Below are 26,066 nucleotides of genomic sequence, written 5' to 3' on the forward strand. Positions count from 1 at the left end.
GTTTTAAAACTGCACTTTATTGAAAAATGTATGTGCAATAAAAAAAATGAAAAACTAAAATACTGAAAACCAGGGTGGGGGGGAAGGACACAATCAAAATAAATATTAATTAAGATGCAGTCAGGTAGAAAATTCACCTAAATACGGTATCTAAATAGCTATTTAGCACATACATATTTTTCAGAGTTTATCATCATAAGGATTTCACTCCATACCGTGTAGTTTTTTTTACAGTAATTTATACATTTTCCCTTCAGGTTATTTTTTTATCTAATTTTTGTGGTATTACAAAGTTAATTTCACTTCTGCCACAGCATCCCCTTGTTCAAGACAAGTCCCTGTTCCTTGAAGTCCTTTGTGCTTTTTTGCTACATTACCGATGCATTACATGGAAAGAAGGATTAGTTTTCTGTGTGAGAGATTTTATTTTTTAATATGTACCCTTAAAAAAAATGTCCAACATTTCCAGTAACAAGGGCCCAAGGTGCTTTCTGCTCAGCAGAGGTGACTGGATTTCCTTCAAATTATGAACTCTTCCAACAGCGCAAAACTGCAGAATTGCTCGCATTGAAAGACTGCTGTGAAAAACTAAGCAACCAATCATATCCTTTGTGGCACTTGGTTGACAAACTGCAAAACTAAAGCAAAACTTCTTTGCTTCTTGAAAGAAGCTCAGGAGATCCCTAATGATAGTGCACGCCACACTGGAGAGACGCATGGCGGGAGACTTGACTCCTGGCCCGGGTCGCAAATTTTGTCAGGTGTGGGAGCACTTCTGGCAGGACCTCACACCGCATACTCGCAGTAGACTTTTGAATCTTTAAGATTTTATTCCCACTCTCAGCTGTTGGACTGGCCATGGATTCTTGGGGAGGGGGGGGATGGGAGGGGAACTGATTATATTGTTGAAAATGTTATTTCCTGAATGGTACTACTGTTTGTATTTGCTTCTTACTGCTGGAATAATAAAAATCATTTAAACATTAAAAAAAAAAAAGCAGCTCAATTCCATTTCATGGCTCGTGTGCAACAAAAAACTGCCCAAGATCTCACCACTCCTCAAGACAACTCACGTTGTGTCAGCCACACAGCATTCAACGCTGCATAACACAATGTATATGAACTATGCGTTGTGACCACTATACCCCAGTGCCTCAAACACTCTTAAGCCATATAAAGTAGACAAACGTTCTGGGAAGAATATATCCAAATAATCCCCCACTACAATACACACTAAGCACCATCCCACAGAGGTGGGTTTAATTCCTTACATAGGAGTCTAAATACTACTCTGTCCCACAAAATAGATGCCGGTAATATTTTGAAAATGCCCAGTGTGCAGTTCTAAAAAATAAAGAAAACCAACAACAAACGGGAAACAGTCCTGGATGAAAAGCAATAAAAACCGACCTTTTCACCCGACTCCCCAAGACAAGCTAGCATTCAGACTGTTACTCCCAAACTACTGTGCAGTACTCCCCCGAAATTCACAGGGCTTCCGTTCCAGGAACACCTGCGAATTTCGAAAAACCGCGAATACGGTTTTTCAGCTGATTGAAGGCAGGAGAGGGCAGCTGGGAGTGCTTAAATTGTACTTACGAAGCCGGGCACATTTTCCGACCGCCTCTTCCTGGTACTAAAGTCATGGTTACACCAAATCGGGAGCCGCTTTGATACACCAGATAGCATGTCAAAGCAGCTCCTGATTGGTGTAACCATGACTTAAGTACCAGGAAGAGGCGGTCGGAAAGTACCAGGAAGAGGTGGTCGGAAAATACCGTGAATTAATGGGTCCGCGATTTGCGAACCGCAAATTCGCTTGGTGGGGGAAGGGTTTACTATATTCTGAATAGAGGTTCAACTGACTCACTCCCTCTTTGGGCTTCAAATGTCTGCTAATCCAGAACAATTGAGCTACATATCCACTGTATCCTATTGCCTTCTACGAAACCGTGCTAGCGGTTTCTAGTGCAGAGAGCCGCGCTAAATGGCCCGTGCTGCTCCCGACGCTCATTGAGTTCCTATGAGCATTAGGAGCAACGCGGGCCCATTCAGCGCGGCTCCCTGCGCTAGAAACTGCTAGCACAGTTTCACAGAAGAGGGGGTTAGTCTTCTATTCCTTGTTATTAATTGTTATGTTACTTTATAACCTGTTCTAGACTCCTCGGGGAGGACGGTATATAAATCAAATTAAATAAATATTAAAACAATTAAAAATATAAAACCTAAAGGACCATAAAAACACATGTTGGATAAATACAGAAAAGCATAAAACACAAAAAGGCAATAAATGTAAGAATGGTGCCCATAACCAATGTAATGAACTAAAAATAAACACAGTGGTACCTTGGTTTACGAGCATAATTTGTTCCAGAAGCATGCTCGTAAACCAAAATACTCATATCAAAGCGAGTTTCCCCATAGGAAACAATGGAAACTCGCTTTGATACGTTCCCACCCCCCAACACCAGCGGCGCTGCTCTATCCCCCCCCCCCCACACACACAAAAACAGGCATTGCTCTCCCCGAAGGCCTGCAAATTCACACTCTCTCCGAGATTCTCGGGGGGAGGGTGCCGGATCGCGGGAGGGCGCTCGTAAAATCAAGGCACGCTCGGTTTCCGAGGCGCCAATTTTGCGAATGTTTTGCTCGTCTTGCAAAACACTCGCAAACCGGTGCACTCCCAAACCGAGGTACCACTGTACAGAGAATAGTTTTTGCCCCCTGGTTTCAATGTTCCGAGACCTACCCCCTCCCCCTTTACAAAACCGTAGTGCAGTTTTCAGCGCTAGCCGCAGCAGTGCAGCAGTCCAACAGTCATAGGACTTCTATGAGCGTCGGAGCTCTTACCACTATAGTTTTGTAAAAAAAATATAATAAAGTAGATCTATTGTAATTATACAATACTATATGAAATTTTTACGGAACAAAAAATTACAGAAAGCCAGGAAGTAGTCAAGCAACACTTTCCTAGTTGTTCTTCTGATCCAATACAGTATATTACATAGACTTACTTAGGGTCCCCTTTTTACAAAGCCGCAGCATTTCTGTGGGCTTCAGTGCATTTACTGCGGCAGCATCACTACCATGGCTTTGTAAAAGGGGCCCTTAATCAGTTTTAAATGTGCAATATTGTAGGGGGATATGATAATACACAAAACAAACTACAGAAAATTTTATTGTGTACTCTTGACAGCTTTGCCTTCTGTTAAAAGGGATGACAAACTGCACAAAAATTAATTAAAAATCATTTTGCCAACAAAGGGCTAGATTCACAAAGCAAACCGATCATGTACCGATTGGTTTGCGACCCGATTTTACTCCAGCCCGATTCACTTACCTCTCTGCCGATCCGATTCTGATCCGCGCATGCAAATGAGGGGAAACCGCATGCAAAGTAGGCAGAGACGCATTTCACAAAACAAATCTTGCAAACCGACTGAGCTGGCCGATCAACCCAAGAAGCAACTGCTGGGGACCAGTCACAAAAGTCCTTTCCCATTCTCCAGCTCCATTGCTACCCTGCTGCCCCAATCTCGCTGCCTTTACTCTTCAGAAGCCCTGGGAGGGGGGGGGGAGAGCAGTGTCTGTTGGCTGCATTATTTAGCTCACACCGCCCTGCTCTCTGAACTTCTCCTGCCTTTCAGCCCCGACTTTGCCACCCCAAACTCACCCTGCTCTCTGCCACCCAGACTGATCTCTGCTGCCCCAACTCTCCTGCTCTCTTCCGCCTTCCCTGCAGTGCAAGCCCGCAGGTTTAAGGTGGGGCTGCACTGCGTAGTGCTGCCCCGCTTTAAAAATGTGGCCTCACAATGCAGGGAAGGCGGCAGAGAGCAGGAGAGTCAGGGCCAGTGAGTTTTTAGCCTTTTAAGAGGCTGCTCCTACCACCGGGGATCACCCTTCAAGAAAACTGATGGTAGGTAGCAGGAGAGTCGGGGCCCCCCCCCCAAAAAAAACCCAAAACAAAAAAAAAACGAACCCGAACGCATGCGCAGACCATCTACAGGGAAAGCAGACAGTCTGCGCATGGGTCTGGATCGCACACAAGCCATCCGTGTTGGCGCATGGGAGCGTTCCTCCGATCGCCCCCATTAGAATATTATTGCTTGAAGAATTCATCAGACCTGCCCAGATCGGACACTGATTGGTCACGATCAGGCAGGTTAGTGAATCTAGCCCAAAGTCACAATGGAATGGCACGCATAACAATTTATATATAGGTTACAGACTTCCACTGAATTGACAAGTTACGAGGGCAAATTAAAAGGCAATGGTGAAATTACACGATAACCAGAACAGAGCTAGCGAAATGCAACACATGTTCTCATACATGGCCTGTTGGATAGTTTGTCTATGTGCAGTACAGCACTTGACCTAATCTAATCCTTAGGTTTGTATACCGCATCATCTCCACGTTCGTAGAGCTCGGCACAGTTTACAGTGGAAGAAATAGGAAGGAACTACAACAGAGGGTTAGAGGTAGAAGTGTGAAGAAAATTTAGAGGACTTGGGATGCCAAGATATAAGAGTTTCCTCGATTCCTAATTTGGCTGCCACACCATTAGTCGTGTGGCAGCCACGAGGTCAGAACCATGGACGGTCCCCATTGAAAGATTGCACAAACGAAGAACAATGTTCAGTAGTGCACTCCCTTTGGGCAGAGGGAGTGAACCCTAGGGAAATTCACCAGCGGATATTGACTCAATATGGTCATAGCACCATGAATCAACAAAAGGTTTACAAGTGGGTAAAAAAAGGTTTAAAGCAGAAAGAACAGGTCGCCCATCAACATAGCACATACAAGAGCACACTGACAGGGCAGATGCCTAGATTAGAGAAGACATAGAAACATAGAAATAGACGGCAGATAAGGGCCACGGCCCATCCAGTCTGCCCATCCTAATGACCCTCCCCTACCTTTGCCCTGTGAATAGATCCCATGTGTCGATCCCATTTGGCCTTAAAATCAGGGACGCTGCTGGCTTCAATCACCTGCAGTGGAAGACTATTCCAGCGATCAACCACCCTGTCAGTGAAAAAGAATTTCCTGGTGTCACCTCGTAGTGTCCCGCCCCTGATTTTCCACGGATGCCCTCTTGTTGCCGTGGGACCCTTGAAAAAGAAGATACCTTCCTCTGCCTTGATGCGGCCCGTGAGATACTTGAACGTCTCGATCATGTCCTCCCTCTCTCTGCGCTCCTCGAGCGAGTATCGCAGAGAGAGGGATAACGGTGTCTCAACAGTCAGCTATGCGTCTGCATTTGACAAAATGTATGACGACTTGCGCACGATGGGTTCCCAAACAGCTTACTGAAACAATGTAAAGAAGGTCGGAGTAGGGAGTGTGTGGCGCAGTGGTTAGAGCCACAGACTTGGCACCCTGAGGTTGTGGGTTCAAATCCCACACTGCTCCTTGTGACCCTGAGCAACTCACTCAATCCCCATTGCCCCAGGTACATTAGATAAAAGTGGGAGCTCACCAGGACAATTAGGGAATAATGCTCGAGTACCTGAATAATTTGTAATCCACATAGAATTGCAGAATATAAATTTAAAAAAAAAAAAAAAAAGGTCCGAGTATTCTGGAGAGAATTGTCACCGGTGACAAAACACGGGTGCATCAGTGCGACCCGGAGAGCAAAAGACAAAGCATGATGAAGGAAGCGGTGCTCATCTGGCTTCAAGAGCAACCGAAAAACTTCTCAGCAAGGAATGCAGAAGCTAATTGAACGATACAACAAACGCATCACCTTGCAGGGGGACTTTGTGGAAAAGTGATATGTTTAATTGCTCACAGTTACTTCTATAAAAGCATTAATGCTATGTTGCCTTTACTTTCTGATTTACCCTCGTACAACTCAGCAGAAGGATAAGGTAATCTGGCTACTATGTTAGTCCATTTGAATACATAGAAATAAAGCTTAATTTTAAAATATATATGATAAAATAGAATATTTGATGAAATATGTTCCTTGTGACCCTGGGCAAGTCACTTAATTCTCCATAGCCCCAGGTACGTTAGATAGATTGTGAGCCCACCGGGACAGATAGGGAAAATGCTTGAATACCTGATTGTAAAACCGCTTAGAAAACCTTGATAGGCGGTATATAAAATCCTAATAAACTTAAAAAAAAAAAAACAACAAAAAAAACCCCTTAAAAAAAAATCTTATAATTATTTATTAATTTTCAAATGACATAACAAGTATCATTTGTACAGAAAGTAAGTTAGTAGAGATATGACCTATAACAATATAAATCATAAACTATCCAAATAAAAAACAGGAAAAGTCTTCCAACCAATTCAACTCAAGTCCTCAAAATGTGGATCCAAGATTTCTTAAAGCGAGCTAAAGAAATATTATTAGAAGATAAATTACAGACAAACTGAGATAGGGCAGATATATTAATTATGGAGCTGATGGTTTCTCTTTATCCAGTCTGGACATAGCCAGAAAAGCTGTTAACTGTTGCGGTTCAAAGAAAACATATTTGAGTGAACGGTAGCAAATTATACACTCGCAAGGTTGTCGCAAGTAAAACGTTGCTCCCAGTGAAGTGACTCCAGGTTTCAACAATAAAATATATGATGAAATATAAAATATATATAATAATTGTAACTATTTCTCTATACCGCCAACACCCAAAGAGTTCTAGGCAGTTCTCAAAGTAAGAAGACTTAACAATTCAGTGACGAAACAAAACACATGAGGCCACAGTACAATATATCATTTAAAAACTGTCAGATGAGTACTATGATAAATCGATCAAGTTAACACATTTTTTTTAAACAAGCAAGTCTTAACCAATTTCCTGAAAGTGCAATAAGATGCAGTCTGTCAAATCATGTCATCTAACCAGACTTGGACTTTACCGGGAAGGGGTAAAACGCGGACCTGGCGGATCTAAACCCGCATGTCCTTAAAAATCTGAGGTCCGTGCCGATTGTACTTATTTTCTGGCTCTGACAGACTTCGGTGACAGTTTAGCGCTGATGGATCCGTCTCAGCATAGGGAGGGAAAAGTATTAGGATCCGTCAGCGCTACAATGTCACCGAGGTCTGTCGGAGCCGATTTACTGGGGCTACAGGAAACCAGTTTAAAGGATTCGTTTTAGAGCCGCTCCAGCACTAGTCTCTGGCTCCGACAGACCTCGGTGACATTGTAGCGCTGACGGATCCTAATACTTTTCCCTCCCTATGCTGAGACGGATCCGTCAGCGCTAAATTGTCACCGAGGTCTGTCAGAGCCAGAAAATAAGTACAATCGGCACGGACCTCAGAATTTTAAGGACATGCGGGTTTAGATCCGTTAGGTCCGCGTTTTACCCCTTCCTGACTTTACCTGCTTGATAGGAATATATATGAGAAAATTTTAATATATATATTATTATATTAAATATAGTTTAATATAATCTCTTATAGTTTTCTTATCTTTTGCTCTGCTTTCCTGGCCTGAGGCAAACAGGTATCCTAAATTTGAAGGCCCACAAGAAAGTTAAACTAAAACATTAGGGGGGGGGGGAAATTCATCAGTGTGTGCTAAGATAAGTTATACTCTTAAATAAAATGGTGGCCTTGAGCTAAATTAGCCCAGCTTAACAGTAGCACACAACGATGAAATTCCCTCCTTAGCATCCAATTCAATATGGCATCCCAAAATAGTGAACTTTGCATCTTGACAGAGGACCCCACCAGATCAGGCAAATCATACAAAGAAGCTTAACTATACTAGCCATGATAAAACTTAGGGCCTGTTTTAGAAAGCCGTAACCGAAGCCCATTGATTTAAAGGGCTTCGGGGGCTGTTGCTGCACGGCTTTGTAAAACAGGCCCTTAGGCAATAAAATTTGCATTAAAAGCATCTTGTGTGTATATATATATATATATATATCTAATATAATAAAAGGCTACTTGCGCATATGCACTCCCATCTGCGTGCGTCTGTTTTCCGTGAGATGTAGGGCATTGCAGGTAGGAGTGCGCATGCGCGCGATGCTAGCTCTCTCTCTCTCTCCCTCCCCCCCCAGAGGCGGATGCTGGCCGCCCGAAGCTCTCTCTCTCTCTCCCTGCTCTCCACTTCGCGCAAACCTAAATCCAGGGAAAACGGCACTACCGGTAGAAATTTCTTTTTAAGATTAAAGGTGCTGCAGCGGCTCCTCTCACGAGCCGCACCTGCGTCGGAGAAGGCTTCCGACGCAGACAGCGATCTTGAGAGGAACCACGGCGGCAACTTTAAACTTAAAAATAAACTTCTTCTGGTACTGCCGTTTTTCCTGCTGTGCCCTCTTGATCTCCTTAACTATAGTGAGTGCGATGGTAGGCCAAACCGTGGTAAGCAAAGGGGGTGGGGGGGGGGTTGGGGGAAATGCTGCTGCACAGGGATCTGTAGGGGAAGGTAAATACCGCTGCTGCTGCTCAGAGATGTGGATGGAGAGGGAAATACTGCTGCTGTTGCTAAACAGGGAAGTGAGGTTGGGGGAGGGAAATGCTGCTGCACAGGAAAATGAAGGGGGAGGGAATGTTACATATGGAGCAGGGAGAGAGACAGATATAAATAAAGACAGACAGACAGCGGGAGGGAGAGACAGAAAGGAAGAAAGACACAGGGGCAGGAAGAGGGACAGAAAGACAGACAGAGAAAGGGGGTCAGGGAGAGAGAAATACAGCAGGAGGTAGAGAGAGAGAAAGACAGACAGACAGACATCTATTCTAGCACCCGTTAATGTTAACGGGCTTAAAGACTAGTGTGTATATATATATATATATATATATATGCCTCTGATTCCATGACATGATTCTAACACTAGAAAACAATACACAATCGGGGATGTTGAAACCCAGTCATTAGTAGAAGTATAGAAACTTACAATAAACAATGTAAATCCTCATTAGCAATTTAAAATTACAGCAACATAAAACAAAGCTTCAGACATTATTGAAAAATAACAAAAAAAAACAACCCCAAACACCCCAATACCTTCACCGCCGTACTATTTTCAGGTATGGACATTCCCTGTTATGGTCTACCGAGAAAATAACTTCACTTACTCTGCATTGAATCCATTGACGTGCAAAATCCTCATCTGCTTGACAATTGTGCTTTTCCCAGATTCACCAGCACCTAGCGAAGAAAGAGGGAAGGCGTGAGAAATCCAAAGGAGGGGGGGGAAGAGCTTGCAAGGATGTTGTGTGAAGCTGGTTTAAGAGTGTGTATGCGAGTGTGTGTTTATACATAAATACAGTATATGCATAGAAACTGATATACAAATTAAAATTAAGTCCTGCCATACCTACTGTACTACATCATCTATTTTAACATCAAGAAGGACATTTTTGCACCCATAAAGATTTTTGAGAGGGAAAATAAAATATCAGGGAAGAAACGATACGGCTGCTGAATCGCTATTCTATTCACTGACTTCTTTCTAAAAAATTTCCTCAATTCCTTTCTGCAGTTCACAACACATGCCACTCCCTTAGGAGTCCAAAAACTGACTGTCTAATGTGAAGAGATAAGCTTGACTCCTTTCCACCGCACGCCCACCACCCTGTGCTGCACCCTTCACAGTCTCCATGTTGTAACAATTTCGGCTGTTCATGAAACTTAAGTTGCCTCTCATCTTAATGCCCCAGAGCAGGTGCTGAATTTGCCCTGTGAAAACATTAAGGCTGCCCCGGCCTAGTCTAAACACACATATCAGCCGTGTTTAGAGAAAGCCCCCAGGTACTGTTTGCAGGCAAAACTACTCTTTCCAAAGACCAGAATGAGCCAGCTGGTTTGTTTTAAATAAGGAACACCAGCTCACCCAAATATTATCAAAATAAAAGGTGCCTGTTTTGTAAATAGCCGGCCCTTTGCAATGAGAGAAGCCTGGCAGGATGCAGGCCTGGCTCCTCCACATCTCTGACAGCAGAAACCTCCATTTTGAGCTTCGCGTTTAAAAAAAAAAAAAAAAAAAAAGTGTTTAAGCTGTTTCTATTTCTGGCTCCTTTCACTCAGCCTCGGTCCTCTCAAGCATCCAGCCACATCTGGCAACCTCGGCCCTCCACCCAAACAAAACACTTTTCTCGCCCCCTTCTTCTCACCCCCCCTTCTTCTCACCCCCCAATAGAAACAAGTAACAAGGGCACTGCAGCCAGGTATAAATAGTTTTTATTTCAGAGGGGGGTGGGGAGATCCTGTGAGCCTTTTCCTCCTACCACCATCTCCTCGAATGAAACTGTGCTACCCCCCCATCCCTGCCAGGAAAGCTACAGTAGCTACCCATTTGTTCACCAATTTAAAACAGTCTCCCCCCCTTTCGCATGGAGTTAAGTGTCTATTTTCAGACACACTTTACCACCGCCCACCCCCTCCCAGGAGGCTGTTTTGGGGCCTTGGAATCCCCCCTTCACATACAGTCTTCGGGGAAGGGAGTATATAGCCCGGTCCATAGCAGAGGAACACAAATGCGTTTCTTAATTCTGGAAAGACCACAGCCCCCCTCCCTCGACAAGCAGCCAGGGAGATGTTTGCATGCTGCTGTTCTGTAGCTTTGATGGACCCTCCTCCCCCCCACTCTCACTCCCACTCATACTAGCCCCATCTCTCTTTCTACAGGGGGGGTCATTTTCCCTTTTCTCTCTTCCCACACAAATTATTTCTACCTTTCAAACCCTCATCCCCCCCCCTCACACTCTGGATTGGTGGGGTCATGACATTCACTTAAAAACGGATAATGACAATAAGAGAAACAACCCCCCCCCCCCTCCAATTCTGCTGTAATTGGGACCTGGAAACCGCAATCTCCTCCACGTTCACCGAGCACCAACGGCCGGTGCGTGGCCCTTTCCCCCTCTCAGGCTCACCCAGACAGAGCAGCCGGTGTGTGGCCCGGTCTCGCCCCTCCTCTCCCCCGTTCACCTAGCGGCAATAACAACCAGTGCGTGGCCCGGTCTCCCCCACCCCCGTTCACCTAGCAGCAGCCAGTGCGTGGCCCAGTCCCCCCCCCTAGTAGCAGCAGCCAGTGCGTGGCCCGGTCTCCCCCACCCCCATTCACCTAGCAGCAGCAGCCAGTGCGTGGCCTGGTCTCCCCCACCCCCATTCACCTAGAAGCAGCAGCAGCCAATGCGTGGCCTGGTTCCCCCCCCCAGCAGCAGCAACCAGTGCATGGCCCAGTCTCCCCCCCTAGTAGCAGCAGCCAGTGCGTGGCCCAGTCTCCCCCACCCCATTAACCTAGTAGCAGCAGCCGACAGTGCGTGGCCCGGTTCCCCCCTAGCAACAGCAACCAGTGCGTGGCCCAGTCCCCCCCACCCCCGTTCACCTAGCAGCAGCCAGTGCGTGGCCCAGTCCCCCCCCCTAGCAGCAGCAGCCAGTGCGTGGCACGGTCTCCCCCACCCCCGTTCACCTAGCAGCAGCCAGTGCGTGGCCCAGTCCCCCCCCTAGCAGCAGCAGCCAGTGCGTGGCCCGGTCTCCCCCACCCCCATTCACCTAGCAGCAGCAGCAGCCAGTGCGTGGCCTGGTCTCTCCCACCCCCATTCACCTAGAAGCAGCAGCAGCAGCCAATGCGTGGCCTGGTTCCCCCCCCCTAGCAGCAACAACCAGTGCGTGGCCCAGTCTCCCCCCCTAGTAGCAGCAGCCAGTGCGTGGCCCAGTCTCCCCCACCCCCATTAACCTAGTAGCAGCAGCCGTCAGTGTGTGGCCCAGTTCCCCCCCCTAGCAGCAGCAACCAGTGCATGGCCCAGTCCCCCCCCAGCAGCAGCAGCCAGTGGTGGCCCAGTCCCCCCCACCCCCATTCACCTAGCAGCAGCCAATGCGTGGCCCGGTTCCCCCCCTAGCAGCAGCAACCAGTGCGTAGCCCAGTCCCCCCCCCCCATTCACCTAGCAGCAACCAATGCGTGGCTCGGTCCCCCCCTAGCAGCAGCAGCAGCCGCCAGTGCGTGGCCCGGTCCCCCCCCTCCCTCCCCCTAGCAGCAGCAACCAGTGTGTGGCCCGGTCTCCCCCCCTAGCAGCAGCAGCAGCAGCCAGTGTGTGGCCCGGTCCCCCCCCCCCCTAGCAGCAGCAGCCAGTGCGTGGCCCGGTCTCCCTCCCAGTTCACCTAGCAGGAGCAGTTGATGCGTGGCGTGACCCGTTCCTCCCCCTCCCCCCCCCCCTTGCTCACCGAGCAACAGCAGCCGGTGCGTGGCCCGGTAGACCTGCTTGTCCTTCTGCAGCTGCTTCTCGATCTTCTTGTTGGCTTCGCGCTGCGCCTTCTCCTCGTTGCGCTGATCCTCCGTCTTGCTGTTGCCCAGACAGCCCATGGTGCGCGCCCTTCCCTCGCCCCCGATCGCCCCGCTCTTAGGAGCCCGAATTCGGCAGGAGCGACCCGGCCGAGCCAGACATGAACAGAGCCGACCCCCCACCCCCCGAAAAAAAAGCAGCAGGCCGGGGGGGGAAGCGCTCCTTTCCCGCCCCAACCTCCTCCCTCCCCCCCAAAAAGCCGCCGACAACGTCTCCCTCCTCGGCTATTTTTGCGTGTGCGCGTCTTTCCTCTCGTGTTTGCTGTTGTCCACACACGCACCCGCCCCCCCCTCAAAAAAAATGGGGAAACCCGCAAACGGGGCCCGGTTCGATGGAAAAAGAGGGAGGAGGGTTCGGGCAAAGAACGAAACAAAATCGCCAATTCTCCAAATCCAGTGAGCGGATTGCCACCTCGCACGTATGTTTAAAACGAAAATAAGCCCAACTTTTCCCCCTGTCGTTCTCTCTCCTTCCTCCCCCCCAACCCCCCCCCCCCAAAAAAAAAAAACCCCCAACCAAAACCCCAACAACCAAAAACGCAGAGCCCGGAATCGGTCACCGTCGGGGCCCGAGGCCCGGGCGATTTCTCAGTCCTTTTTTTTTTTTCCTTTAAATTCTTTCTTTTCTGTCTAAATATCGTTCTTTTCTGCCTCCTGTTTCTTCTTCCTCCTCCTAATGGTGGTGCTTTTTCCAATCCAAGGCCCCTTTTTCTCAGCTGCTTTTTTTTTTTTCACATTAGATTTGGCTTCCTCTCCTTGCCTTCCTCTGGGCCCTTTTAAAGGGGACGGGGTGGGGGGGGGCTTTCTTTTTGATTCTACGGAGGAGATTGCTGAGGCCGGCCAGTGACCCCCCCCTCGTCGGCTTTTTCAGCGGATTTTTGCCATTTCTCTCCTGGTTTTGTATTGAGATCTGCACGGAGAGGGAAGAGATAGAAACGGGGTGGGGCAAGCTGCTCTCGCAGAACCACGGGAACTGAACCGTTCACATGATCCCCAAACGTCAGGCTTTGGTGACAAGAGGCGCCCTCTTCAAATGCAACCGGAACGGCCGGTTCCAAAGGGCGAGGGAGGGAGGAGGGGGGGAGCCCTGCAGCGACTGGGTCAGTCACAACTTTCTTGATCGAGCCAGCTCTTGAAGCAGAACGGTTTCGTTATTCGCTTTATTTTTTTTTTATTATAACGAATACATTTCCCTACAGTTTTCCTTGTTTTGACTTTTTTTTTTTTTTTAAATGATGATCACTGCCTCTCTTTAATAGCCTCCTATAGCAAATACACTTTGGCATACAGGCAATCCCCAGGTTAAGTTTTTAAAGCTGTTCTTAAGTCGGATTTGTATGTAACTCAGAACTTGTATAATTTAAGATTCTTGCTGCTTAACTCTGCTCCCAGCTGACAAAAGGGCCAGTGCTCCCTCCATAGCATCTGGCATAACAAGGGTGAGAGGCACCCATGCATGAGTGCGCCCTTCCCTTCCCCCGTACCTTGTTGATGTTTGCGGAGTGAGCTGCAACCCCCAAGCTTTTCCTCTTGATGTCACTTCCTATGCTTGCGCTGCACGTGTTAATAAGGCACGGGGGAAGGGAAGCGGTGCAGTATTGGGGGGGGGGGCGGAGAGGACGACGGGTACTGGTGCCCCCCAAAGGTGGCACCTGTGGCACACCACCACCCCCCTCTCTGTACAGCATGCGTAACCATGCACTGTTGTTAATGTGGCCTTGCATCATTCCTGAATCTGCTACAGGAGAAGTGTAGGAGTCTCGGCTGCTGGAAATACTGCTCAGCGAAGTCAAATGAAGCCTTAACTGTGTTCTTAAGTACGAGTCGTACTTAAGTCAGGCCAGTGCTCCCCCCTACCCTTCCCCCCACCACTAGTTGTTCACCACCGCAAGCAACAAGAACCTTAACGTGCTTCTTGTGACCCCGTCAGCTCTCCCTCTGACATCACTTCCTGGGTGTGGCACCCAGAAGTGATGTCAACGGACAAGACGACGCGGTCGAAGAGGAGCACATTGAAGTTCTTCTTACAGAAGTGAACTAGAGGCGCAGGGAAGGGGCACACGTGTGAGGGGAAGAGGCGGGATGGAGAGGATGGATGCCAGGGCCCCCACCATGCCACCAGGGGCAGACTGCACCCCCCCCCCCCATTACTATGCCCCATTTGGCTCCAGTATTTCAATAGACGTTCAGATCTTTTCTTGCAGAGGCGGATAATTTACTAATAAGAAGAGTAGGCAAGTGCCTACGGAAAGTGGCCTTGCTAGGTGAGTTATCGGTTCTAGAGCAGCTGGGATATTGTGCTACCCTGTGAGGAGAGGGTGGAGCACCTATACTTGTAAAAACTGCTACACTGGTTGAGATCAGGGTCTATTCTAGCTAGCCCTGAATCCTGTGGCTTCATCGTATTCGCTCTGTTCATTCTGTCCTCCCTTTATCAGCCATTCGTTCTCTCATTCTAGCTGTACACTTCTCCCTCCGTATTCGCTGTGATAGGGGATTAACAGAACTGCAAATACAGAAAAACCGCAAATAACTTTTTTATGTGTTATTCGCTGTTTTCTATTAAAAACCATTGTGAATATGGTGAAACTGCAAATAAACATGCTGGGAGACCTGGCCTGTTCCTGAAGGAGAGGCAAAACAGGGTGAAGAAAGTGCTGGGAATCGGCGATTTTCTCTGTAAATGCTTGGAATTAGCGATTTCTCGATGCAAGCTGATGTAATTTGGGGGGAGGAGCCAGCAAGCTAAAAACCGTGACTAATCGAAACCGTGAATACTGAAACTGCGAATACGGAGGGAGAAGTGTAGTCATTTTGCACCTTCATTACTGTAACTCTGGATGCAGGCCTGCAGCTTTATGCCTTTAAATGCTTACAGCCTGTCCAATCATCAACTTTTGTTTTCTTCACAGTCATCCATTTGCTCACATTACCTCTCTCCTCAGAAGTGCATTCAATTCCAAACAAACTCTTACAATATAGTGTCTTGTATACCGCAGTTTTCTGCGAGGAATCTATGCAGTTTACAATAAGATTTAGATCAAATTCTTGAGTTACATTGTTAGAAGGAGCATTGGTTTAGAAGGAAGGGGGTGAAGTGTAGGAAAGTGACTATAGGGAGAAGAGGTACCGTATTTCCCTTCCCGCCCCCCCCCAACTAAGACAGTGTCATATTAATTTTAAGTTAAAAAAAACACACTAATGCTTATTTTCAGGATAGGTTTATTGTTTATTGTTTGTTTATTGTTTAATTAGTTTCTTGATTAAACGCTTTATCTATTCTGCAAAGCGTTGTACAAAGCACTAGATAAAATAACATTGCAACAAACAGAATTACCATTAAAACAAACTTTTAAAAAATGAAAATACAAAACTGTTAGACGAACTACAACACATACTAGGTTAAATAAGGACGCACTAACAAAAGATACATGAAGGAAAGAGGGAGGAAATACAATAATTATAGTAAATGAGAGAGACATTAAGGGAAAGAACAAAAGGGCAGGACTTAATGGAGAAAAAAGAAGGAAAGAAAAGAGAAAAGAAAAGAAGAAAAAAAAAGGTCTTATTTTCGGGGAAACACGGTATGTGTTTAGTTTCTTCCGGAATTCAAGTTAGGTGGAGAGTTGTCTTAGGTGTGCTAGCAGTTTGTTCCAAATGAGAGATCCCTGGTATTCAAAGGCAGTTTCGAATATCTTCTTTCACTATACTTGTTGAGGAGATGGGAAGGACAGTTTGTAGCGCTGCATAGTGTGTGAATTGAAGAAAGATGGTGGGACTTTAATTTCAGACGTTCGAGTTCTCGCCATTGATCGCTTTGCGAACCATGCAGGCGATCTTGAACTGGATTCTTGTTTTTCATCGGCAGCCAGTGTAGTTGCTTTAATAGGGGACTTGCCCTCTTGTTCCATTAAATTCATACAAACTCTTGCCTTCAAGGGTTGTCTACCCTAAGCCGCTTTCTATCTCCACTGTCTTTTGATTCCCAACAAGCCTCCCTACCTGCTCCTTCACTGCTGGTTTGCTTTCTCTTGTTTTGCTCTCTGTTATCCATTTGGATATCACCCATGATTCAGCCTTTAGTTACATTGCCCTAAAGCTGTGGCGTGCACTTCCCCTTCATCTCCACTATGAATCATCCAACCCTGCCTTCAAGGCAACTCTCAAAACCCACCCATTTAGACTTACCTTTTTCTGATCTCCTTTCTCTTTTCATCATGACCACCCCTACCATGATCCCTCCCCCTTTGTCCATTTCTTCCTTCTTGACCCCTTGCACCTGTTTTATTGTATTCCTGCATAGAAATTCTTTTGTAGTGCTTGGTTGTATATCAAGTTAATAAATGATGATGAAGATGAGTGGCTCAGTAGTTTGAGAAGGGGGCTGATACTCCTTCAGCAAGTCAATTTCCTCTACTACAGACTTAGGACCAGATTTACTAAAGTGTGCTATTGGTGAACAAATCCCTTCTGGTAAATAAAACAGCAGCCTGCCTTTTAGTAAATCTATCCTTATTTACTTGTGCCATTTTGTAAAACAATAAATCATCTTTTTAATATAATACTAGAAATCTTGACTCAGTCATGCAAACAGAATATAAATTCATCCAATGTAAATTCATCAAGTGCAATTTCTTTTCAACATTATGCTGATGTTTTTAATATTCAACCATGGGATCTTCAGAAAACCAGCTCGGTCATTCGACTCAAGCTGGCTAGACTCCTCATTAGTCCCAATGGTTTGTTATCTATTTATATTCAATTGATTACTTATATCAGATTTCTTGAATTCATTCTTCTTACACTTTATTTTTTATTATTTTTAACCACTTTTTTTTTATTTGTTTAACCTACTAAATACACCAAGAGGAGATAGTAGTGTACTGAGCTTGCTTATCAGAGCCACAACTAGAGGTGCGGGGGAAGGGAAGGGGCACGTATGTGAGGAAGGGAGGAATGGGCAGAGAGGAGGAGCTGATAAGCAAGCTAAGTCCACTACTATCTACTCTTGGTGTATTTAGTAGGTTAAACAATTCAAAAAAAGTGGTTAAAAAGAATAAAAAATAAAGTGTAAGAAGTATAAAGAAGAATTAATTCAAGAAATTTGATATAAGTAATCAATTGAATATAAATAGATAACAAACCATTGGGACTAATGAGGAGTCTAGCCAGCTTGAGTCGAATGACCGAGCTGGTTTTCTGAAGATCCCATGGTTGAATTTTAGTAAATCTAGCCATAGTCTGTTATTGAGAAAGACATGGGGGAAGCCACTGCTTGCTCTGGCTCGGTAGCATGGAATTTTGCTACTCTTTGGGGATTCTGCATGGAATGCTGCTATTATTTGGGGTTCCAGAATCTTGCTTAGTCTGAGATAATGGAATGTTGCTACTCCTTGGTTTTGGCCAGGTACTAGTGACCTGAATTGGCCACCGTGAGAACAGGTTACTGGGTTTGATGGACCATTAGTCTGACCCAGTAAGACTATTCTTATGTTCTTTAGATTGTAAGCCCTTTAAAACAGGGAAACAAATTCCTAAAACGTCTTACCAAGGCAAGTGTGAGTGACTGGAGTACCAAACAGAAAAGTCCATTCCACAATGCCTATTCCCAGAACTGAGGAAGTGGAGACCCCCAAGGGCTATCCTGCTCCATAATGGATAAAGGACTGGCCTTCTACTTATCTAAAACTAGCCTTGACAACACTTTGTGACAGCAAATTCCATACAATTAATTATACATTGATTGCAAAAAAATATTTTATAGAATTTGTTTTAAATTTGCTGCAAGTTGGATTCCTAGTACTGTATATCCCATAATGCAACAGGAACGAGTACATATCCATTCCCCATCATCTTGTTCCACTCCATCTCTACTCATGATTTTCAAAAACTCCTCTCCAAGCTAAAGATCCCTATCTAGTGCTTCTCAATCTTTTTTGTGCCTGTGACCCCCCATGATTGTGGCCAACTAAAACTGTGCGACTCCCTGGAGGTGCAGAATAATGATGCACACATGAAGAGCTCACCTAGGTCGCAACCCACAGTTTGGAAAGCTTTGCCCTAATCTAATTAGCTTTTTTCATTAGCCAATCCCTTAATCATTTCTCTTGCTTTCCTCTGTGGTTTTCTAGTTCTGCTGTTGGGGTTTTTTTTTTTGGGGGGGGGGTGTTTAGATATGTCATTGAGAAATATACAAAGCATGCCTTAGGGCAGCGAGGGTTATCTCTGCACCCTCGCCCCTTCCCAACCTCCCTGCTGTGTGCGTGCCTCCTTTCCCTTCCTCGTCCCTTTTAATTTTCCCGGAGCGAGCAGCCTCACGAACTTACTGCCCAAGTTGTGTCAGCTCTTCCTCCGACGTCACTTCCTAGATGCGGGACCCAGAAGTGACATCAGAGAGAGCCGATGCAGGCAGCACGTTTGTGATGCTGTTGGCGCCAGGAAAATTAAAGAGGTTCGAGGGAAGGGGGGGAGGCAGAGAGGAGGACGGCAGCTGGTGCCCCCACTAAGACAGTGCCTGGGGCAGACCACCCCCGCCCCCTCCTTATGTCTCTGACCCTGGTTGTAACTCCAAATTTATCCTTCAGTGCCTCCTGAGTGCCAGAATTTGGATCTGTTAAAGAACGAATGATTTCATTAGAAGGGAAAATCCAATCACAGGATGTGAACAGGGTCAGTCTGTTATACTTAGCCAATCAGAGAAGCACAAATCACAGAATACCTGTCCCTTAGCAGGTATGAAAAACTTCATAAAGTGGATTTAAAGTCCCTAATGGGGAATAAAGTATTATTATTAAACCTCTTTTATATAAGCAGAAGGTCCAATCTTTCTATTTTGTAAATGATTATTTACTTCTTTAATTTAGCTGTGCTTTTTCAGCAGTAGCTTAAAATGGGGTATATTCTGGTAAAGAAGGTATTTCTTTATTAGCAAAGGGTTTACAGTCTAACAGCTAGAGTTTCTAATGCGCACTAGTGCTGCCCAATTTGCGATTCACTTCGGGTGAATCAATTCGAATCGATTTGTTTTTGAAGAAAATCGGACTTACCAATTCATTGGCCCCCTTGGTAGAGACCAGTTCAGGCTTTCCCTCTGCCACCGGAGTCCTTGCTTCTGATCTAACTTCCGGTTTTGCAAAACCGGAAGTTACATTGAAGCAAGGACTGCGGTGGCAGAGGGAAAGCTCGAATGGGTCTCTGCGTGCAGATTGGCGGCAGCAAGGCTCTCTCCTTCCCGGGTATTAGTATTTCTCCTCTTCCCCCTGGTCAGGCAAAAATGGCGGTAGTGAATGCAATTCACTACCCTGCCGCTACTCCAGGCGTCTTCTCTCCATTCGGCCTCCCAAGCAGAAACAGGAAGTTTTCACTAAGGGCGGGCCGCAGTGGAGAGAAGACGCAAGGAGTGGTGGCAGGAGCAGATCGCTAAATAACTACTGCCACCGGCAACACATTGTACTGTTAAAAAGAAGTAGATGGAGCGAGAGGGGAGATGGACTTGGGGGAGTTAGTGGACTGGAGGAGAGATGGGGAGAAGATGGATGGGAGAAATGAATTTGGTGGAGGGGGGAGATGGACTTAGGGGAGATCATGGAAAGGGGTTATGGGAAGGATAGAAGAAATAATGGATCTAAAAACAGGCGAGGGAGGGAGATGATGGACAATGGGATTTAGGGAGGGAGGAACAGAAAGGGAGAGAAGTTGGACACAAGGGATGGTATGTGGGAGGAATAGAGATCCTGGATAGGAGAGTAGTTAGAAAGAGAAAGGGAGAGCTGGTGGGGAAGGAGGGATAGATGCTGCATGAAAGGGGAATTGAGAAAAGGAGAGATGATGAATCTGAGTATGGTGGGGTCTATCGCTGCAGCTACAGGAATAGAGGCGGAAAAAAGAAAGATGCCAGACCTCCAGGGGAGGGAAGGGAAATGGAAGGGGAAGACAGAAATAGAAGATGGATGGTTACCACAGAGAAAGAAGAAAACGACAAATGGGCAAGAGACCCTGGCAAACAGGTTATCAGAAGACGTTTGTTGCAGAGCCTGGGACCAACATGATTTGAAAAATGATCAGACAACAAAAGCTTAAAAAAAAAAAAAAAAATTATTTTCTGTTTTGTGATTACAACGTGTCAGATTTGAAATTTGTATCCTGCGAACGTGAGCTAGGATTTAACAGAGAACGGAAAAGTCTTTTTTGTTTGTTTATTTTGTTTACACCACAGCACCAGTGTGGGTAGGAGAGGGCAAAGGGGGTGAAGAGGCTATAAAATAAACCCACCAGGATGTTTGGAAAAAAACACCCAATTGTGCAGGAAAATCGAATCGAAAAATCGATTCAATAGGCTGAATCGAATCAAAATATTTATTTCCTGAATCGGGCAGCACTAATGCCCACAAGCATGGTTAATAGATGAGGGCCTGGCTGAAAAGTTCTCATCCCAACCGAGAAAAGAATAGTGAGGAGCCATGAAACTTACAAGTTATTCCACACTTTCCTTGACACCTTTTGTTTCAGTGATATGAAATGAAACGAAAAGTATCAAGAAAAGTGTGGAATAACTTGTAAGTTTTATGGCTCCTCACTATTCTTTTCTCGGTTGGGATAAAAACTTTTTAGCGGCCCCTCATATCTTATGAATAACTAGGCCCCACTGCATTGACTAGAGCCTGTGATAAAAGAACATGTATTAACAGTGTTAGTATGTGCTAATGCAATAATAGCACATATTAGTAATTCCAGCTGGAGGCAACGTAAGGTTAATGACTTGCCCAAGGTCACAAGAAGTGTGTGTGGGATTTGAACCCTGAGCTGCACTGATTCTCAGCTCAATTTTCTACCCACTAGATTACATACATGTTCTAATACATGACATCTTATTTAGCAGCATGGCATTAAACTCCTCTCTCTCATATACTGTATTCAGCTCTCATTCTCAGACACAAAGCCAAGATGGAACCATTCTCAGCTCAAAGCCTGTGCTTCAGTGTAGTCAAAATGAGGTCAAGACATGACCACTGATGCTTTGCGTTTCTGCAGAATTGAGGGGTGGGGGAGGGAGAATTCCTGATCTCTTCATTCCTCAGTCCATTGTAAGTTTTAAAATATTTTAATTCATACAGCACCTCTGAAAAAAAAAATAAAATCTCAAAGTACTACCAGTCATGACACTACCAGAGAACAGAAAGGTATCACTACCAGAACGAAGGAAGTTATCCTGCCGCTGTATAGAGCAATGGTGCGCCCACATCTGGAGTACTGCGTCCAATACTGGTCGCCGCACCTTAAGAAGGATATGGTGATGCTCGAGAGGGTCCAGAGAAGAGCAACAAAAATGATTAAGGGCATGGAAAACCTTGCTTATACCGAAAGGCTGGAGAGGCTGGGGCTCTTTACCCTGGAAAAGCGGAGACTTAGAGGGGACATGATAGAGACCTATAAAATCATGAAACGTATAGATAAGGTAGAGAGGGACAGATTCTTCAGGCTAGCGGGTACATCAAAAACAAGAGGGCATTCAGAAAAACTGAAAGGAGCCAGATTCAAGACGAATGCTAGGAAGTACTTCTTCACTCAGAGGGTGGTGGACACCTGGAATGCGCTTCCAGAAGAGGTGATAGGACAGAATACAATAATGTGTTTCAAAAAGGGCCTGGATGACTTCTTGAAGGAGAAAGGGATTACAGGGTCTTCTCCTCGATCCTCCCAGTTAGAGGCAAGGGAAGAACCAGGGATGAGCGTATCCAGAGGACCAACGAGTGGCTACGCGACTAGTGCAGGGAGATGAACTTTGGATTCCTAAACCATGGAGAGGCACTTCAGGGACCAGACAGACTCCATCTAACCAGTAGAGGTAAGAATGTCTTCGGACGCCGATTGGCCCGACTGCTTCGCAGGGCTTTAAACTAGGTAAGTAGGGGGAGAGTAGCAATATAGTAAGTAACCATCCGGTAGAGGGGAGACGCTACTCCGCTTCTGTGCCCGAGGTAAGTACTCACCTTGCAAACAATTCTTTAGGTGCCACATCAGTTCAGTCGGGAAACTTCCCTCAGGAGCCTAGCAGTCACAGGGTATGGAGGGCTATGTATGTTAATGCACACAGTCTAGGCAATACAATTCTGGAATTGGAGACCGAAATAACGACTGCTGACCTGGATGTAGTAGCAATTTCTGAGACTTGGTTCACGGACTCTCATGGGTGGGATATGGCTATACCGGGTTACAACTTGCTTCGTCAAGATAGAGAGGGCAAGGTAGGAGGGAGGGGTGGCATTATACACCAGAGAGGGCATCAAAACTACGAGAATCACAGATGTCAGGTACACCGGGGAATCCCTCTGGGTTAACCTGGCCAGAGGCAACGAAAAATGCCTGTACCTTGGTGTGATATACAGACCTCCAAGACAGCTGGAAGACAAGGACACGGAATTGATCAACGACATTGAGAATATCACTTTACGGGGGGGGGGACACAGTACTGCTAGGGGATTTCAATATGCCCGATGTAGATTGGACCACACTTTCAGCATCTACCAGCGGCAGCAAAAGGCTATTGTCCTCCATAAGGGGAGCACGACTCAAACAATTGGTGTTGGAGCCTTCTAGGGCTCAGGCGATACTGGATCTGGTACTCACCAACGGAGAAAGTATCTCGGAGGTCTCGGTAGGCGATAAGATAGCCTCCAGTGACCACAATATGGTATGGTTCAACATCAAAAAAGGTTTCTCTAGATCAATCATGACAACAAAAGTTCTCAACTTCAGAGGCACTGACTTTAAATGCATGGGAGATTTTGTCCATCAGGCACTGCAACACCAAGCGGTGACCAATGATGTGGAGGCTATGTGATCAACCTTGAAATCAACCCTACACGCAGCGATGAACCATTATATAAAATCGATAAGTAAACGGCGAAGCAGTGGCGTACCTAGGGGGGGGCGGGGGGGGCGGGCCGCCCCGGGTACCAGCCCTAAGGGGGTGTTCCCGGCCTTGCCGTTCAGTCCCCCGCCACCCCCGAAGGACCGCTCGCCCCCCTGGCCTCCCCGCACCACCTATGAACAGCCGCAGCAGGATCGCGAAGTCAGCGTCAGCATCCCTGCGCTGCTTCCTACGACGCGATCCCGCCCCTCCTCTGACGTCAGAGGAGGGGCGGGACCGTGGCGCAGGAAGCAGCAGGGATCGCTGACGCTGACTTCGCGATCCTGCTGCGGCTGTTCATAGGTGGTGCGGGGAGGCCAGGGGGGCGAGCGGTCCTTCGGGGGTGGCGGGGGACTGAACGGCAAGGCCGGGAACACCCCCTTAGGGCTGGTACCCGACGCTGACTTCGCGATCCTGCTGCGGCTGTTCGTAGGTGGTGCGGGGAGGCCAGGGGGGCGAGCGGTCCTTCGGGGTGGGTCGGGGCATCAGGCCTTCAGGGTGGGGCGGGCGGGCAGGCAAGCAGGCTTTCAAGGGGGAGGGGGTGACAGGCAGGCAGGCAGGCAGGCCTTCAAGGGGGGACAGGCCTTCGGGGGGGGGTGCAGACATTCAAGGGGTGCAGGCCTTCAAGGGGGGCAGGCAGGCCTTCAGGGGGGTGCAGACCTTCGGGGGGGGGGGGTGTAGGCCTTTGGGGGGGTGCAGACCTTCAAGGGGGTGCAGGCCTTCAAGGGGGGAAAGGCAGGCAGGCCTTCAAGGGGGGGTGCAGGCCTTCAAGGGGGGGTGCAGGCCTTCAAGGGGGGTGCAGGCCTTCAAGGGGGGAAAGGCAGGCAGGCCTTCAAGGGGGGGACAGGCCTACAAGGGGGGGGGACAGGCCTACAAGGGGGGGACAGGCCTACAAGGGGGGGGGACAGGCCTTCAAGGGGGGGTGCAGGCCTTCAAGGGGGGGTGCAGGCCTTCAAGGGGGGGTGCAGGCCTTCAAGGGGGAGACAGGCCTTCAAGGGGGGGAAAGGCAGGCAGGCAGGCCTTAAAGGGGGGACAGGCCTACAAGGGGGTGGGACAGGCCTTCAAGGGGGGGACAGGCCTTCGGGGGGGTGCAGACCTTCAAGGGAGTGCAGGCCTTCGGGGGGGGGTGCAGTCCTTCAGGGGTGGGGTTTAGGCCTTCAGAGGGGGACAGACCTTCGGGTGGGAGGTAAAGTCCTTCGGGGGGTGCAGGTCTTCAGGGGTGGGGTGTAGCCCTTCGGAGGGGGGACAGACCTTCGGGGGAGGGGGGTCCTGGTGTAAAAGTACACAGAGGGAGAGAGGGAAGGGGGGGTTCAAAGATACATGCATATGCCAGACTTTGGGGGTTAGAAATAATGGGTCTAAAAACAGAGGAGTGGGAGAGAGATGGTGCATAATGGGATTTAGGGAGGGAAGGAACAGAAAGGGAGAGAACTTGGAAACAGGGGATGGTGTGGAGGGGGGATAGAGATACTGGATAGGAGGATAGTTGGGAACAGAAAGGGAGAGATGGTGGATCCTGGGGTGGTGGGGAGTTGAGAAAAGGTGAATCTGTGGATGGAGACAAAAAAAAGGAAAGATGCCAGATCTCCGGGAGAGGGAAGGGAAACGGAAGGGGAGAACAGAGATGGCAGACGGATGGTTAGCACGGAGAAAGGAGACCCTGGCAAGCAAGACAACAAGAGCCTGGGACCAACAAGATTTGAATATTGATCAGAGAACAAAAGGTAGAAAAAATAATTTTATTTTCTGTTTTGTGATTACAATATGTTAGATTTGAAAAGTGTACATGAGACAGCTTGAAATGGGAACTTTTCTATTTTTGTGAATGGCAAGGCTGAGTTCAGTTAAAATATATGCTTTATAAGAAAATATAATAATGTGTTTTATAAAGTTTATAAGCATTGCTGGCATACTCGGTGAGGTGTTCCTAGTGTTGGTGGTGGTGGTAGCATGTCAGTGTGTTGAGAGGAAGAGGTAGTCTGGGAAATTCTGCTGAGCAAACTCTGGGCCCATTTCCACCCCCAGTTAGTCCACTCCACTCAACTGGTTCACACACTGAGTGGGTCTTTGGGTGTTATTTCTGGGTAGTTGTTTTAGAATCTCTTCCAGTGGTTTGTCAGTATCTCCTTCTGGTCCAAGGAAGGAAACTTTGTCAACCTTAGCATTGACCTTCAGAATATGTTTGTAACAGCGCTGCTTGTGTGGCATTAGGCTATGTAGTGATCGAAAGAAAAAAACAGACCTTTGCACATTTTTGCACTATATGGTGGGTGTATGAGGAGATTCATTTCCTGCACAGTTAAGTCCATTTTTTCTACTGAATAATAGTATAGGTACAATGAAAGTAAATAGCAAAAATGTTTGAGTAGATAATTAAGGAAATCTTTTTCATATTGCTTGCTTATGGACTGGGAAAAAAGACTGTTCAAGCAAATGTCTCCAGAACTGCTTTAATGGAAAAATGTGATTTTTTTTTTTTAAGTACTTTGTGAAATTTATTGTTGTTGTGAAATTTATTGTTATACTTTGTTTAAACTTAAAAAGCGGTGTCATTAACAGTGAATCTAATCGAAAAATCGATTCAACAGGGTGAATCGGATCGAATGAAATATTTTTCTCTGAATCGGGCAGCACTATTGGCTACCATGAGAATGGGCTACTGGGCATGATGGACCATTGGTGTGACCCAGTTAGGCTATTCTTATTTTATGTTCTCATCTGTAGGGGCCTTTGTTTTCACTTCTTATTTTAATGTATTTTTTTCCTGGGAACTTATCAGTGTTTTTTTATAATGGGAACAAAAATGGAAGAGAATTAATGTGTGTGGAATGGGGGGGGGTAACTAATTTCTTCAGCTAAATAATTCAATCCACTTCAAACAGACATAGGAGAACTCA

General features: G+C 46.7%; 1 protein-coding gene across 2 annotated transcripts in view; it reads right to left on the reverse strand.

Moving 5' to 3' along the window:
* The window catches only part of GNAS (GNAS complex locus), a 372,370-nt gene that overhangs the window by 235,608 nt on the left and 110,696 nt on the right, over nucleotides 1-26,066 (reverse strand). Inside the window, exons 1-2 of one of the 2 annotated variants that reach the window (XM_033914906.1) lie at nucleotides 12,143-12,744; nucleotides 9,051-9,123 (exon numbers count right to left, since the gene is read on the reverse strand). In XM_033914906.1, coding sequence (XP_033770797.1) covers nucleotides 9,051-9,123; nucleotides 12,143-12,281 — 212 coding nt within the window. In that variant the 5' untranslated portion in view covers nucleotides 12,282-12,744. Of the gene's footprint in view, nucleotides 1-9,050; nucleotides 9,124-12,142; nucleotides 12,745-26,066 lie in introns of those variants that run through there. The other variant, XM_033914905.1, reaches the window with a different exon arrangement.

Source organism: Geotrypetes seraphini, chromosome 11, assembly GCF_902459505.1.
Source record: "Geotrypetes seraphini chromosome 11, aGeoSer1.1, whole genome shotgun sequence".
NCBI classification, from domain to species: Eukaryota; Metazoa; Chordata; class Amphibia; order Gymnophiona; family Dermophiidae; genus Geotrypetes; species Geotrypetes seraphini.